This window comes from Aethalodelphis obliquidens, unplaced genomic scaffold (genome assembly GCF_003676395.1).
Source record: "Aethalodelphis obliquidens isolate GAN/ISIS:26980383/991018 unplaced genomic scaffold, ASM367639v1 scaffold4, whole genome shotgun sequence".
In the NCBI taxonomy this organism is placed as follows: domain Eukaryota; kingdom Metazoa; phylum Chordata; class Mammalia; order Artiodactyla; family Delphinidae; genus Aethalodelphis; species Aethalodelphis obliquidens.
The window spans coordinates 55459094-55474977 of NW_020837948.1; the positions used below are offsets into that span (position 1 = coordinate 55459094).

Consider the following 15884-nt stretch of genomic DNA (forward strand, 5'->3'; position numbering starts at 1 on the left):
AGCGCAGTGGTTGAGAGTCCGCCTGCCGATGCAGGGGACACGGGTTTGTGCCCCGGTCCGGGAAGATCCCACATGCCGTGGAGCAGCTAGGCCCGTGAGCCATGGCCACTGAGCCTGCGCTTCCGGAGCCTGTGCTCCGCAACGGGAGAGGCCACAACGGTGAGAGGCCCGCGTACTGCAAAAAAAAAAAAAAAAGGAGTCTCTCATGTTGTTGGCATCTCCAGCTGGAGAACTGGTACTCAGATGCCTTTGTTAATCAGTTGGCACCCTTCTTGCAATAAACAGGAAGCCAAAATATAAATACTTTAAACAGTGATCAAAACTTTGTATTCTATCATGTCCTTTGGCGTATGGCTATGAAATTCCTTATAAGCAAGCATTGTACTTGTCTAGAACGGAAGCTAAAGTATCTAAGAAAGGAGGGACCCTCTTTATAACCACGGATTTTTCAGAGCCAAGTAAGGGTTCTTTAATTGCTGGCTCCATATGTGAAGCTAAGGATAGAGAGGACCTCGTGTTTAGTTGTTAGCCCGAAGGCTGGAGCGGGGACTGCTCTGCTGTGGTTCCCAGAATGAGAGAGACACTCTGCACCTGGAAATGAATGGGTACAGGTGGCTTCTCCCTCCCCAAAGGAGAAAGGGGATGATAAGGGGGAGTCAGTGTAGCCCACGCCCTCTGGCCGGGACCCTTGGCCAGCTCCCTGTGCTCAGATGGACCTTCTCTTCTGCCTCTGCACTTGGCACTTCTCAGAAGCGTGTCTTGCTCCCCTGCAACCGGAGCCATAGGACTTAGAAAGCCACCTGCTCCAGGGGGAGTCCCTGGTCTGGGAGAAGATGATAAGGGTGATCAATGTTTTTGAAATGACTGATTTGGGGAGGTAGAAGTGACAGTGGTGATCTGCAGCTCCAACACCCCCCACACACACTTTCTACCTGAGACCCTGAAGCCAGAGCAGCTAAGGATGCCGCATGTGGTCACACACCATTAGCCAGCAGCCTAGACCAGAGCCCGTGTTGCCCTGCTTCCTGTCCAGTGTTTTTGTTCCCCCCTATGACTTTGCTATTTGACGAGCTTCAGGCTATAGAAGGATATTGACAGTAGAAGGTGATTTTTTGTGGCTGTGTGGAGACAGCCCACCAAGAGCATAAAAATAAATGTTGACCAAATATGATCATAGTGGTGATTCCTGCCTGTTGAGCACTTCGGACGATACCTTGCTGTACATGCACGGACTTTTAATCCTTGTAACACCCTTTGGGGTAGATACTTTGAACACCTCCACGTCATTGTTCAAAGACACAGAGCTAAAGGTACAGCCGGGGTGAGAGCATTGAAATAGGTCTTTTGTATGCTTTTTGTATCCATTTGTATCCTTTGTGCTGTAGAACTCTTTACATGGAGAAAATTGATACTTGATGGTGAGGCTAATTCCTCACATGCCAGGTGGGCCCTACAACAGGAAGATCTGAATGGAGAAAGGAATGCCGTGGTGTGACCTCGGAAGTGGCCTTGTTGCTGTGGGATTGGGGGCTGGGGAGGCTGGATCCTGCTCGAGAAAGTGTACTCCACCTGCCTGGAGTCCTTACCGTCCAGCAAGCACTGTTCTAAGCTTGTTACTTCCTCTAACTTAGTTGATCTTCACAACACGCCTGTGGGTTCTATTCGTATCCCCATTTTACAGACACAGGAACTGAGGTACAGAGCCACATTTGGGCTCAAGGTGACCGCCTAGGAAGTGGTAGAACCAGGATTCAAATCCAGAAAGTCTGGTTCCAGACTGAATCACCCCCGAGGCTGCCTTTCTGGATGTGCTCATTGGCTGGAAGGGTGGGGCAGTGGGTTTGGTAGCAACCTTGAGAGGGTGACCGTTGAGCACACCTTCATCCTGTGCGTGAGCCAGAGAGGCCTTCCCCCAAACACTGTCCTGCCCGCGTTCTCTGCCGGCACCCAGAATGACCAGCCACCCCGCTCCTGGGGGGTTGGCACGTGGGATGTGGAGAAAGGGCCTCTCTCTGCCACGTGTGGGTGTCTTTTCCCGAGGCCCGTGGTCATCAGAGCCGTGGGAAATATTTGCTGTAATGAAGTCTGTTAGCTGCAACCACCTCAGAGAAATATGTGTCAGCACGCCAACGTGGTCCTTTTTCTTACCTAACCAAAACACAGTCTTATTTTTCCCCTCCCCTGATTGCCTGGGGCTCCCTTGCCAAGCACCTTTCTGTTTCTGAGCCACGCGGGTTCAAAGGGAGGTGCCCACGGCAGCACCTGGAGTCCAGGGCACTGGACACGTGCGTAAACTGGGACAGGTCCCTCTTGGCCCACCTCGCTTAGCAGCCCTTACAGGTGAGGAGGTGGGGAACAGGCGGTTGGGATGTCTCAGGGAAGTGAACCTAAAGCTGTTTGTATTCCCAGCCTTTCCAGCACTTTTGTGTTTATTTTTAAGTGGCCTGGTCTTCTGATCTGTACTCTCTTCTTCTGAGTTCATCTCTGTTTACGAGGCTGCGCTGTTGTTAGAAGCTGTAACAATAAGTCCCTGTTCCCAGAAAGAGTCTTGGATCCTATGAACAAGGACAAGAGTTCAAACTTCCACAATGGGGTTTTCTGTGACCAGCTTGAACTTTGAGTCTGCACTGACTTCATCTGAGCTGCAGTGAGAAAAGCTCACTGGGCCGCCTCCTCCCACCTGGCACATTCCTGAGTCCTTAGGCCAGTTCAGTAATGCAGGCCGAGGGTCCCGAAGCTGCTGGCAGCTCCGTGTTGAACTTGCTTTTCCTCGAAGAGTGTGCATCCCTTTGGGAACTACACTTAAGCTCACCTGTTTTCAAAGCCCAGTTTGAATCCTAAATGTCTGGGGAATTCCTCTAGTTAATAAATGAAGGAAGTTTAAACCTGTCTGTGGTTTTGCATTTGGCATTCTCATTAGGGAAAGTTGCAAAACGCTGGGTGGCTTGATATCTGGCTGTGAGATCACTGAGACGGATAGTGTTTAATGAACTGGGCACGGATGCAGCATACAAATCTGTCCTGCTGACTTTTTAGATGTTAAAAACATCTAACATTACAAATGTGTGTGAGTGTGTGTCTGTATGTGTGTGTGCATTCTCAGCACACAGTATTTCATGGGTCTTAAATATTTGAGAGAAGTAAGGCACTAACGAGGGGACATTTTTGCTGCATGAATGAAGAGCCATGGTTGTGAATATCCACATGGGCATTTTGTTCTTTATTGCTTGTGTGTTCAATACATAAAGCCTTAGGCTGTGTCCAGTTCCTTCTCTGAGCTCACTGGCTTTCAGGAAGTGTGTACTGCGGACACAAGATAGGGCAGTTCAGATGTTAAGTCTGCAAGTTGTACCTTTGGTTGCGAAAGGCCAGCGTCGGTGTGAGTGAAATAATAAAAACAGCGAGTTTGGACCTTTTCAGCGATGCTTTTAGAGATATGAACCAGCCTACAATAAACTTTGGCCCTGTAAATCATTCAAAAACTTTCTAAAATACCACTACTGCTTAGCAATGTTGGTTAGAAACAGAAGTGACCTCAGTGAGAATATAGAAGGTGTTATGTTTTTTTTTTTAAGTGAGCAATGGCTAGTGTTGTCTTGGTGCCTGGGTAAATCCCGAATTAGGTCTTGGTTTTTAAGGATGAGGGTTATCTTACATCATTAGGCCCGTTTCATTGATAATATCCTTTAGTAAGTTATTAGAGATGCTTCACTCTGCTGAGAGCTTTGCAGGTACATCCGATGGCAGCGCACGCCTTGTGGCGTTTGTTTTGATGGGATTCTGGGTGAAGGTGGCTGCTGCTGTGAGCTGCTCCCGCCCTGTGCCCTCCAGGCAGTTCCTGGCTTGGGGTTTGGGCTGGCGCCCCTCTCTATGAGTCATGCAGCTGGCCTGTCCCCTGGGCCACGCTGGGATGAGGTTTCCGCTGCGCTCATGCTCACACCCGTCACCTCCTTAACGGCTGCTTGGAACCTTGGCACTAAGGCCCAACTTGAACATTAACCACTCCGTTTCTTCTGTCAGTAGCACTAATTGGGTCACGTTTTCAGGGCCAGTGGAGATACAAGGAAAGAAAAACGTTTTTGCCATTCTTTAACTACCTGTGACTATTTCCAGATTAACATTTTTGTCTACTACTAACTTTTGAGTTTATAAGATGATACCACATATGTGTGTGTGTGTGTATGTGTGTGTCTGTGCCTGTGTCTATATATACAGACTTGGTTCAAAAGGAGGCAATACCTAACTTAAAACAACTGTATTTTTAAAGTGACAGGTGTTCTCATGTGCTGATGAACATTTTCTTCACGGAAGCCACCAGTTTTCACCCTAATGCTATGTTCTTCTCCTTCATCTCTGAAATGATTGTATTCCTGGAGGGAATATTTGGAATCTTATGGTGGAGATGACCAGAAACCAGCTAAAAGTGTGGTCACAGCCATTTGCCTGCCTGTGACTTGCTTCTTCCACCTCATGCCCCATGGGCTCAGCCTTTCACTCTCTCCGCGTTTACTGCCCTGCATCCTGGGCTGTCGTTACTTCTCGTTTGCAGCCAGAGGCCCAGGGCTTCAGTCATCCCCACTGCCCTCCTCCGTGGTCTCTTGCCCCCTTGGTTTGTGGATACCCTCGCTCCAGCCCTGTGGGCTCCATTCCTTGGAAAGACCTGGCCTGATGCCCATTGGAGACAGGCCCCTGGGCAGCCCCGCCCCTGCGGCCTGGTCTGACACCTGGTACCAGCTGGTCCTGGACGTGTCTGCTGCGCTGCTGGTCCGGCTGAGCCTCCCTCCAGGCAGAGCTGAGGGCTCTCTTCTTGTGTTCGTTGGAAGCACACTTCCTAGTTGCCATCGTAGCTGGCAGCTGCACAGGTAGCTGGAGCCACCCCAGGATGGAAGGAAGAGAAGGAAAGCCGGGGCAGCTCCGAGTGAGTCAGGACCCTTTGGAAAGAGGCTCGGAGAAGCGCCTGGTGTGGGAAGCTATTCTTCCAGCTGTCGCTCTCAGAGTCACTGCTGACGTCCTCATTTACTCAATTGGGACTTTTTCTTCTTTCTTAGCACTTCCATTCATTAACCTTAAAATTAAGAAAGTAAACTTTTTTTTTTTTTTTTTGCGGTACGCGGGCCTCTCACTGCTGTGGCCTCTCCTGCTGCGGAGCACAGGCTCCGGATACGCAGGCTCAGCGGCCATGGCTCACGGGCCCAGCCGCTCCGCAGCATGTGGGATCCTCCCGGACCGGGGCACGAACCCATGTCCCCTACATCGGCAGGCGGACTCTCAACCACTGTGCCACCAGGGAAGCCCCAGAAAGTAAACTTTTTATCGAAGCAGTTTACCTCAGTGAGTTGTACAGTGAATATTTCTGAGATAGTTGCCAAGCTTTCATGTGTCTCACTAGATGAATTTTATTGTTGTTAAATTTCAAACAGTTCTTCGCCGTGTCTGTCTTAGGGGATGGTGGAGTTGAATGTATCCTGACGCCAAAGACAGGATGCACAGGCACTGGCTCTGCCAGGAGCTCAGCCCTCAGAGGAGGTTGGGTCGTGCCATGACCCTAAAATCTCAGCATCGGCAGCAACAGAGGTTTGGTTTTTTCACCCACACTGCACGTCCGTCAAGGGCCGGCTGTGCCTCTGCTTCGTGTTGTCAGGGACCCAGGCGGATGGAGAGATCTCTGTCTGGGATTTTTCTGATTTCACGGGAGTGGGAAGAGAGCTGGATGACAAAGCACCAGCTCCTAAGCTCCTCTGCCCAGAAGTGGCATGTGTCACTTCTGCCCACGTGGGATTGGCTGAGCAAGGCCCGTGGTCAGGTCTGATGTCCATGCGGTGGAACAATATCATCTTCCTCGAAGAAGAGACAGAATATTTGAAAGTATAATACAGTCTTTCACAAGAGCTTTCCCAGAAGCTTCCAGTCAGGAAGGGACTCTTGTTCTAGTTGATTCTTGAGCTTACTTGGTGTTTTATGGGTTTGTGTGAGAGGCTCAGAAGGAACAGGTGGCATAATCCTCTCCATTGATCGTGTTTGGGCCTTCTTAAGCTGCTGGAGGGGAACCTGGCTGATGGCCTTGTATCTTGCGAACAAGCAACAATTCTTTCTGCCTCTGTGCAGAAGGGACAAGAAAGCCTGCAGTTGCTGTAAGAATGAACATCCGTGCTCCCCAGTGCTGGGGCAGGCTGCCCAGCTGTTAGATGAGACAGGAGTCCATCCCCTAAGGGTTATTTATTCTCAGAGTTGGGTCACTTAAACAGAGGGCATTTGCAGTCCCCCTCTATGACACCAGGGAGTTCATGAAGCAGGAGGTATCTTGATTTTTATGTGTAAGGTCTATAAGTTTTTCGTTTTCCACCCTGTGTTACTTTTGTCCATTAAAACTCTCTGCTTTCTTATTGATCCTGAAAATACTAGTGAGGCTCATGTAACACCTTATATTTTGCCAGAATTCATTATGAGTATGAAAAATACCTTCTGTTTAAAATTATGTAAAACAGTAACATTAAAAGGCATCTCTTGAAGCTCAAGTTGTAATTCCGCCTCAGCAAACCCGAAACCTTTGACACCCCACACAGTGCGTACAGGGCATAGGCATGTGGGCCCTGGCTAGCAGTATCTGTGCTGAGTCACACCTTTGTGCCCACCATGGAAGTTGGTTCTTCAGTCTCTCCTGTTGGACAGAAAGAGAAAGACACGTAAAGGAAGACTTGCCTCGTGCAGATTTTTAGATGATGACATTTGTAGAAAGAAAAGAAGTTATAAAATGTGTAAGTGGGGGACTTCCCTGGTGGTCCCAGTGGTTAAGAATCCACCTTCCAATGCAAGGGATGCAGGTTCGATCCCTGGTTGGGGAAATAAGATTCCACTTGCTGCGGGGCAACTACGTCCACGCCCCGAAACTACTGAGCCCGCGCGCTCTGGAGCCCACGCACCACAACTAGAGAGAAGCCCACAAGCCGTGACTAGAGAAGCCCGCGTGCCGCAGCAAAGGATCCCACATGTCACAATGAAGATCCCACATGACGCAAATAAAACCTGACACAGCCAAATAAATAAATCAATAATGTGTAAGTGGGCTTGAGAAATCTTAAAGAATGGATCATTTAGAAAATAGGACCAGACAGGTGGACTTGTTGTTCCTGGTTGCTGATGCCTCAGGACAGAGTATAAAAATGATCCCTCTAGAAATGTGTGCTCAGAAAGCAAATTGATTGGATACAGAGGAGTTGCAGTGGGCATCGAGGAAGACACATGTGACCGGCCAGGACTGGTGAATTAACAAACAAACTTGACAATGAGCGGCTCCTCAGCGAGTGATCAGACCCAGAAAAAAGAGGCTTGCCGAGGTGTTCTGGAGAGTGGAACCTTCACTTCTCTGGAGGGGCCACCAAGCAGCTGAAACCATCTCTGGGTTCAGTGGGAGAGAGAAGCATCTTGCAGAGGGGAGCCAAGCTGGGGTCAGGTAATAACTGGAATGCCTGAAATTACTTAGGGCTACTTGGTAAGTTCCTTGAGATTCCCTGACACTTGCAGTGGCCAAGGCCACCTGAGCACTTACTGAGTGGCCAGCTCAACTCTGGAGAAGGAGAATTCGGGAGAAGTAAAGGCCATGTGGTCAAACTTGCAGTTTCGAGAAGCCCCGTTTTGCCATTCGTAGAGTAGAGATGACTGAAAGCAAGAGCTGATTTTCGTTTGTGGTCCAGAAAAACTGCCAGGACCCCGGGAGAGGCAGGGTCGAGGTTCTGTCAACTCTGGCAAGTTGGATTCCACGTCCTGTCAGCCTGACATCTTGGGCATACAGATTAGCTTGGACCTTAGAAGAATTTTGCAGAAAAACGGCTGCAAGTGTACTTAATTTAGTGAATACTGTGCATGTCCATCCAGATGATAAAACATGACTTGCTCATTAGAGCAGACCTTTCTAAAGTGGGGGGATTTTCGAGCTCCGTTTTAAGTTGCACCTACAAATGTGAAGACTGCAGGAAGGCCCCAGAGCGGGGCTGTCACCCTCCACAGCCCGACTTGCTCTGCTGCGGGAGGGCCAGTGTTAGCAGCGCCCTTGGCCTCTGCTCGCTACATACAAGTAACACCCCTCCCCATTCCAAGCTGTGACAACCGAAGATGTCTCCAGACATTGCCAGGTGTCCCCTGCAAGGCGGGAGGGATGCAGTCGCCCCCGGTTGAGAAGCACAGCTTGAGGGTTTGCCCGTAGAGTCAGAGGTGGGATGGAGCGGAGGGGTTTATCCGTGAGGAAAGGGTACTGGCAATGAGCAGGAGGTGTTGAGCACATTGAGGCTGTAGCCTGAAGAACAGTGTAACTATTAGTGTACTTGGACCCTCCTTTTAAACGGAGTCAAGGTGTCTGCATTTCCATAGTCAGTGTAGTTCAGGGAGGGACCAGGACAAATGAGAGTTTGCAGAACTTCCTTTGGTAGCTTTTTTTTTTTTTTGCGGTACACGGGCCTCTCACTGTTGTGGCCTCTCCCATTGCGGAGCACAGGCTCCGGACGCACAGGCTCAGCGGCCATGGCTCACGGGCCTAGCCGCTCCGCGGCATGTAGGATCTTCCCTGACCGGGACATGACCCGTGTCCCCTGCATCGGCAGGCGGACTCTCAACCACTGCGCCACCAGGGAAGCCCGGTAGCTGATTTTTTTACAAAGATCGTGGAAGGTGGTGAGCTGCTCACGCCAGTGCTGTCTCTTCAGTTCTAACACCACTTGTGCTCCAAAGAGGAGGTCCCGATGGACTGGGGGCCCCGCACGCCGTCCTCTGAGGATTCCCGGATAACACGTGAGCGGAGGCGTAAGGGGGCGGCTGGTCTCCCTGCAGAGTCGCCTGTGCCTGTGACTTGCGTGGCTCTGCGAGCTGTGCCGGGGACAGCTGGTCTGGCTGTGTCCTGATGCGCTGGGCCACCCGTCGCCTGTCGGCCTTCTCTTCAGCCTCAGCGTCCGCTGCCCACGCCCCCTCCCTGCCCCAGCCCCAGGGAACGGCTCTGTGCAAGCAGACCGCACCCGTGTGAGACCTCCTCCCAGCGGACGGACTCTGAGAGTCCAGTGTGTAAAGAAGCTCCTGGGGGCTTGTTAAAAGCGCAGTTTCTGGCAGCACCTCCAGAAGGTTTGGTTCAGTGTGTGGGAACCAGGAACTTAGGCTGTTGGAAACAGGTGGCCCACATCCCCCTCTAGGAGCTGGGGGCGTCCAGGGACCGCACTCTTAGAAGTAGCACTCTAGGGGGTCTTTCCAGCTTCTGGAAGGCAAAAGCACATGAATTCTACCTTCCTAATCCTCTTATCCTTCCGGAGACGCTGGGCTGGAGGCCATGGTGGTGAGCCTTCGTGGGACTTGTGCATCTGAGGGAGGTGGTAATAATGAACACGGATATGGGCCAAGAAACTGCCCGTGGTGTGGGAGCAAAGTGCAGTCTGCTCCGAAGCGTATCGCTTGTTTGGGCCACATGGGTCAGTGTAGTAAATTTATTATTAATCACAAGAGTTCCTATTTTTTTAGTACTTACTGAATCACAAAGACTATGTAAAGTAAAATCCCTTTGGTGAAGGATTTCTTTAGCTTCCAGGATGGCCTCTCTCAAGACAGGGCGTCTTCACTGTGACATCAGAACGACCACCACCAAGTGCCCCCCGCCCCCCACCCCACCCCCCAGGCCCTGCCCAGAGCAGACTTCCTGCTCACTGCCTCACCAACATTTGGATTTTTTTTTAGGGCCAGAGAGGACCAGACAGACTGTTCTGTCTGTTTTTGTCTCTTTCTATATACACACACATACACTTATGCATATGTATGTATGTGTAAAGTTACTGATTCTGAGGTGTAGCCTCAATCATATTCCTCCCAAGTGTGATGCAGTAGGAATTACACAGCACCACCTACAAAGGATTCTCACCAAACATATTTAAGCTGAATCTAAACTAGCCTTTAAATTTAACCTCCAGTTTCTCTACAGTAGAGGATAGAGAACAAGTTTCAATGGCAACATGAGGAACTAGACAAATTGTGGGGTATCCTGTAAGACAACTAGCCTGGTATCTTCAAAAAAGGCAATGTCAGAGGAAAAAATGCAGGCAGCACGGGTAGATTAGGGACGGAAGGACTATTTTTGACTAAAAGAGACTAAAGACATAACGAGATGCAATGCATGAGCCTCGGCTGAGTCATGGTTTTAAAGAAACAGCTATAAAAATGGAGGCAGGGTAGGGAAGTTTGAGTGTGGACCCAGCTTTGGGATATTAGGGAATTATTGTCAGTTTTCTTGGGTGTGTTCATTTTACTGTGGTCACGAAGGAGAATGTCCTCATTTTTAGGAGGTGTATGCAAAAGTATTTAGGGGTGAAGTGTCAAGGCATCTGTGACTCATTTTCCGATGGTTCAGAGAAAAGATGTCTGCATATGAGTGTGAGTGTGAGTGTGTGTGCTGTGGATCTGCAGAACAGATACGGCAACACGTTAACCAGTGTTCCGTATGTGGTGTTCATTGTCCGTTCTCTTCACCTGATATCTATGCTTGCAGATTTTCTTAATGAAGTTGAAAAACAGAACCAAGGTGAGTAAGGTGGTGGTGGTCTTCAAAATGTGGTTTGCAGGGTCTCCTTCTCGGGCTTTGTTGCTGTTGCTGTTGCTGTGATGGTGGAGAGTGTGGGCGTTTGACGCAGCTATGATTGAAGTGCGCTCGGTCTGCCCCACCTTTGGAGAAGCTGTGACCTTTGTTCCCAGGCTTCGGTACTGTAATCTCCTAGTCAACTGATGCTGAGCGGTTCTGCCTCACGCGCATTCCCTTCCCTTTGCACTGACAGCACGAAGCTGCCAAGGAAAGGACCCCTTTCAGACCCCTTTCAGAGGTGTGAGCTCTGCTCACACCTCACCCTTCTTTTAAATATTAGGGCTCTCTGGAGAGCTATGTATGACGACTCCCATGGACCAACCGTTGGTCACTCCTCCTGGCTTTGTATTCTGACTGTGGTATATTACCCTAGGTTTCTGCAGGAGTCTCGTTTGTTTCGGTTTTTTTCCTTATTTCTTGCTAAGAGGCTTTCCTCTGTGGACCTTCGTGACAATCATAGCATCTTTTTCTGAAAGTCAGAGAGCTGTCCACATTATCCATCAGGGATGTGGTAGTAAAGCCAGGTGTCCTGGAGGGGATATGTGTTTAGTGGTCCACGGAGAGAAGATGTTTACATGGAATGTCAACAAGGGCCTGGTCTTACTACAGGATCTTTGGAGGAGTGGGAATCACAGTGAACAGCAGGGTGGTGCTAAGGAGCTCTGTGCTGAATCCCTGGGTTAACAAAATCTGTGACAGGGATCTGTCTTCCCATGATGTGGATGTTATCTCAGTACGTGACTTTCCCTGCACATCTGATATGACCAAACTGGGGCATTTTACCAGAGTACAGAGCACTGTAGAAGCCCCTTGCTGCACCTCCGGATTTTCCCCTGTCCCACCGACCCGAGGGCTTTTCTTGGATCCCGAGGAAAGCCAGTTTTTGTCAGTCAGCCTTGCATATCGTGGCTGTTCCTGTAATAGTAGTAATTAGCCGATTTGCTGGCAAGTCCAAAACATCTTATCTCCCTGTTGCAAACAGAAAAATGAAGGCGTCCTTCCAGCCGCTCTGGTGTGGATGTGAGAATCTGGTATAGTGGAGGGGGGGAATTGTTTTAGTACAGATGGACAGGGGACTCTACTTTCTGAATTTAAGCACAGGGGTCCCTAAATAATCCTGCCTCGAATTTGGCATGAACCATTTTGCTAATAAGCCTGAATGTGCCCTCTTCCCTTCTCCTGAAGTTCCACATCCTTTCTCTTTAGAAGTTGCAACCTAATGGCATCCCTGACTCTGAGGTGAGCTTGCTGACCAGAACAGTATACACTTGGCATATTCATTAAGATCCAAGTCACCTGAGAGGTTGTGGCAGAGTCTGAGGTTCTGCAAGAGGACGGCTATGTAGAGGTTTTCCATTCATATGGAAAAATTGCCATTAAACAGTAGAGGGGCAGCAGGGGCCCATCAGTAAACTGGCTTTCTCATCAGATGGGAAGATCTTGTAGAGCCTCATTCTCTCCTAACAAACAGACTCTCCACCTGTAGATTGAAAGTGTTTGTAAGCCTGGTGGGTGGGCCCAGCTTGCATGGGGTGGGGTGTCCTCCCGGGAGTCATCCTAGCTTGTTTCCTTGTTCTCATTTAGAATGATCACTTTCATTATACACAGTCTCCTCCAAAGCTCTTTTGTATTGGGAACGTTTTACTCAAAAGGCATTTCTCTTTGGAAATATTGGGGGGTGGGGGAGGTGAGAATGAGCGAGTGGGAGTAGGTTATACTTCTGGCCTAATGCTGATTTATTTTCCCCAGCTGAGCTTGTCAGCTGTGTTAGGCAGTAGGGAGACAGGAAGTAAGACCAGGACCTCACCCTCAAAGCCCACCAGGGAAGCTTTAGACATGAGTGACCTCATCCATCTCTAAATAGCCTCTGCCTGATCTTTTAACGGCCAAGTTTCTGTTATCCACGGTGCACTTCCGTCGGTTAAACATTTGTCTGACCAGGGTCATCCATGTTAGGGGAAAAGCTTCTGAGGCAATGGAGTTGATAGTTACTAAGCACCTCCTATGCCAGGCACTGTGCGAGGCACTTTCACAGCATGTTGCTTATTTCTCACAACAGTCTTGGGAGGCAGGGCACCCTTTCATTCTTCATGCGTCCATGAGGAAGCTGAAAGCTAAGGTTCTGACAAGTTAGATGTCAATATGGCCAGTCTGTGGTGGAGCTAGATTTGGAGCCCAGACTTGAACACCAAAACCCTTGCCTGCGGCATGCACAGTACCTCTCCCCTCCCCAGTGCCACACACACACACACACACACACACAACCGTGACAGTGAAGCTCCTCTGTTCCTAGCTTTGCGCTAGCTAATTTTGCGAAATAGCATCTTGTATAAGTGCAGCGATGTGAGGTTGTTAAGTACACTGTTCTATAAGGTAAGTAATCACCTCTAACTAGGACGTTAGCCAGCACGGTGGAGAAGCTTCGACACCCACTCCCTCCCTTCTTTCCCCACTTCCCTCCCTCTGCTGTAACTCCCCGCCCAACCATTGCCCACATGCCATGAGGCTCTTTGTAGTTCTTGGGGAGTTGACATGACCTCAGTTAATAAGATCATTCAGAACAGAGCCATGTGCCCAGATGTCAGACGTGAGCTGTGCGATTCTTCCTGACCTTGGTGGGCTGGCGGCGGGGGGAGGCGGGCAGTAAATGGGGCTGTGAGGAGCCCTGCGGCCCATTTCAGGGTTCGGGCCTCCCTGAAGGGGGTTTAAGCTGTTAGAGAGAGCCCTCTGGTAATGAAGCCATTTGTCCTTGGGAACAGCACGAGTCCTTGTGAGATGAGAAACAATGCGCATGTTGAGTTTCAGACCTGGGGTGAATCGAAGCTCAGGCAGAGAGGCACATGTGATGAATTGGGACAGTTCAAGGGACGCATTCTTCACAGGCAAGTCTGTGTTGTCAACAAGTCCCCTCAGTGGTAATGATACTTAGTCAATGGTCATTCATGCCTCTGTTTTGAATAATTTCCCCAAGTGAGTAAGTCATCAGTTCTTGGAGCTTTATTTTTCTTCTTTGCATTTTAACTTGTGTAGTTCATTTTGTCTAAAAATCACCTGGTGAGAAATGGATGAAAAAAATAAGTTTGGGTGGCAAAGTTTTATTATTTGTCATGGCGTTGTTTTCCTTTTTAAATTCTCATTTACCTCTGAAGCAAATACTCCCTCCTTTGTCTCTGCTAGTAATTTGATTCCCAGGAAATAAAGTTGGGTGTTACTACTCTCTACTGTTAAGCAAAAGGTTTTGAGGCAAGTTTTTCTAACTTAGCTCATCTAACACCAAAACAGCAGGCAGAGAGTCCTGTAAACTTTAAAAAAAACGCAGGCAGTCCGTTGATACAGTCACTGGCAGACACATCTTGATCTGTCTGGATCCCTGTGCTCTTGGACTTTTTCTAATAAGATATAATAGAGCAGGAGCCACGTCCCAAGAGCATGCAGCTGGGGCAGGAACCCCATGCGCAGCGTGCCCCCGGGTGGGTGCAGGGACTGGCATGGGCCCCTCTGTCGTGCTGCCGAGAGATAAGGGTAACCACAGACGCCTCTGAGAGCGCAGTGAGGGAGACCGACATCGCCGAGGACGGCGGCGTGTTGGCGGGGGCGCAGGATTCGCCGGGGCAAGGTTCTGTGGGCACGAGGGGCGCCGCCGGGCAGGGCTGCGCAGGGCGTGGGGCAGCTGTGCCGCGGGCGCGCACTGGGGTCTGAGCACCGGCCGGAGTGCGGGCGGCCGGGCGGGCAGGCGTCGGGGGCGGGGCCGGCGCCGCTAACCGCTCTCCTCCCCTCTCTCCCCCCGTAGGTGAGGCTTGCGGCCGCGCGGAGCTGAGACATGGCAGCATGACAGCCCCGGAGAGCGCTGCCCCACGACGCCGCCGGGACGAGGGAGCCCCCGAGCAGCGGCCACTGCCGGCCCGGAGCGCCTGAGCCTCCTTCCCGCGCCTTCCCCACCGCCCGCCGGGCTCGCCAGTCCAGTTCACCCCGTGGCCTCCCGACTCCTGACGTCTCGAACATCAATATGTGTCATGTCATTGTCACCTGTCGCTCGATGCTCTGGACCCTCCTGAGTATTGTGGTGGCGTTTGCCGAGCTCATTGCCTTCATGAGCGCAGACTGGCTGATTGGAAAAGCCAAGCCCCGCGGCAGCGCCGAGCCCGGCGAGCAGGGCGGAGGCTCCCTGGAGCCCCACCACCCCACGCTGGGCATCTACGCCCGCTGCATCCGGAACCCCGGCGTGCAGCACTTCCAGCGGGAGACGCTGTGCGGGCCCTACGCCGAGACCTTCGGAGAGATCGCCAGCGGCTTCTGGCAGGCCACCGCTATTTTCTTAGCCGTGGGCATCTTCATTCTCTGCATGGTGGCCCTGGTGTCCGTCTTCACCATGTGTGTGCAGAGCATCATGAAGAAAAGTATTTTCAACGTCTGCGGGCTGCTGCAAGGAATTGCAGGTAGGCGTGCGCGAAGGCGAGGGGGCCTGAGAGCCATGTGTGTGCTCGTGCGTGTGTGCAGCACCCTCACTGCTCATTCATTTGCTGCCACACTTGAGGAGGACGGTCTTCTGTCCGGTTCCAGGCAGCAGGTGCGCGCTGCCCTCATCGCTCCCTTTCTCTGTGTCACTCCCCTGAAGTGAAGGAAGTGTCTGTTCTCTGCTCTCACCTGCTCCTCTTCCTTGCTTATTTCCTCGGGTTCTAAGTTGCTGGGTTTTGTTTGAGTAACTACTCCTACTTTTTGCTTTTCCCATGAAATTACCAGCGTGCTTTCCGCGTCGTGCGTCCAGGGAAGAACTGCGGTGTGTGAGGCCCCCCTGCCGCGGGCCCTGTGTGCTGGGATGAGCGTGAGCGTGGGGCTGCCACCCACTCTCGGCCCCATCCCCGGCCCCCAGAATGATTTCAGCTTTCGCAGGCGAAGAGCTGGCTGGAAGGGAATTAGTATCAGCTGCTCTGTGTTTAATAATGTTCTGGTTTAAATTGTTTGTCTCCTGGAGACAGTTGTCAGAATGTTCTGTGCGCTCAGATCAGAAATTACAAACTAACTCTTCCACTTTCTGGGAGTTTCTCACTAATGAGCTTGTTAGAAATCAGTGGAAAGAAAAGTATGAGCACTTTACAGGGATCCCAGAGGGGAGGCCGTGAGCTCCAAGGAAACTTCCATGGCCGCCCGCATTTTCATAGGCTGTTCTATGTGGAGCTGAAAAGCAGATCTGGAACCAAGAGGGTATCAGTCTGTCCACGCTCAAGGGACTTGTTCTGAGCAGCAGACACACACACACACACACACACACACACGCACGCAC

General features: G+C 50.7%; 1 protein-coding gene across 9 annotated transcripts in view; it reads left to right on the top strand.

Moving 5' to 3' along the window:
* The window catches only part of LHFPL2 (LHFPL tetraspan subfamily member 2), a 183485-nt gene that overhangs the window by 143724 nt on the left and 23877 nt on the right, over positions 1 to 15884 (top strand). For 5 of the 9 annotated variants that reach the window (XM_027100768.1, XM_027100761.1, XM_027100759.1 and 2 more), the window contains one exon: positions 14394 to 15039. In XM_027100768.1, the coding sequence (XP_026956569.1) occupies positions 14610 to 15039 (430 nt within the window). In that variant the 5' untranslated portion in view covers positions 14394 to 14609. Of the gene's footprint in view, positions 1 to 2161; positions 2341 to 9660; positions 10547 to 13362; positions 14074 to 14111; positions 14220 to 14393; positions 15040 to 15884 lie in introns of those variants that run through there. The other 4 variants (XM_027100765.1, XM_027100766.1, XM_027100763.1 and 1 more) reach the window with 4 other exon arrangements.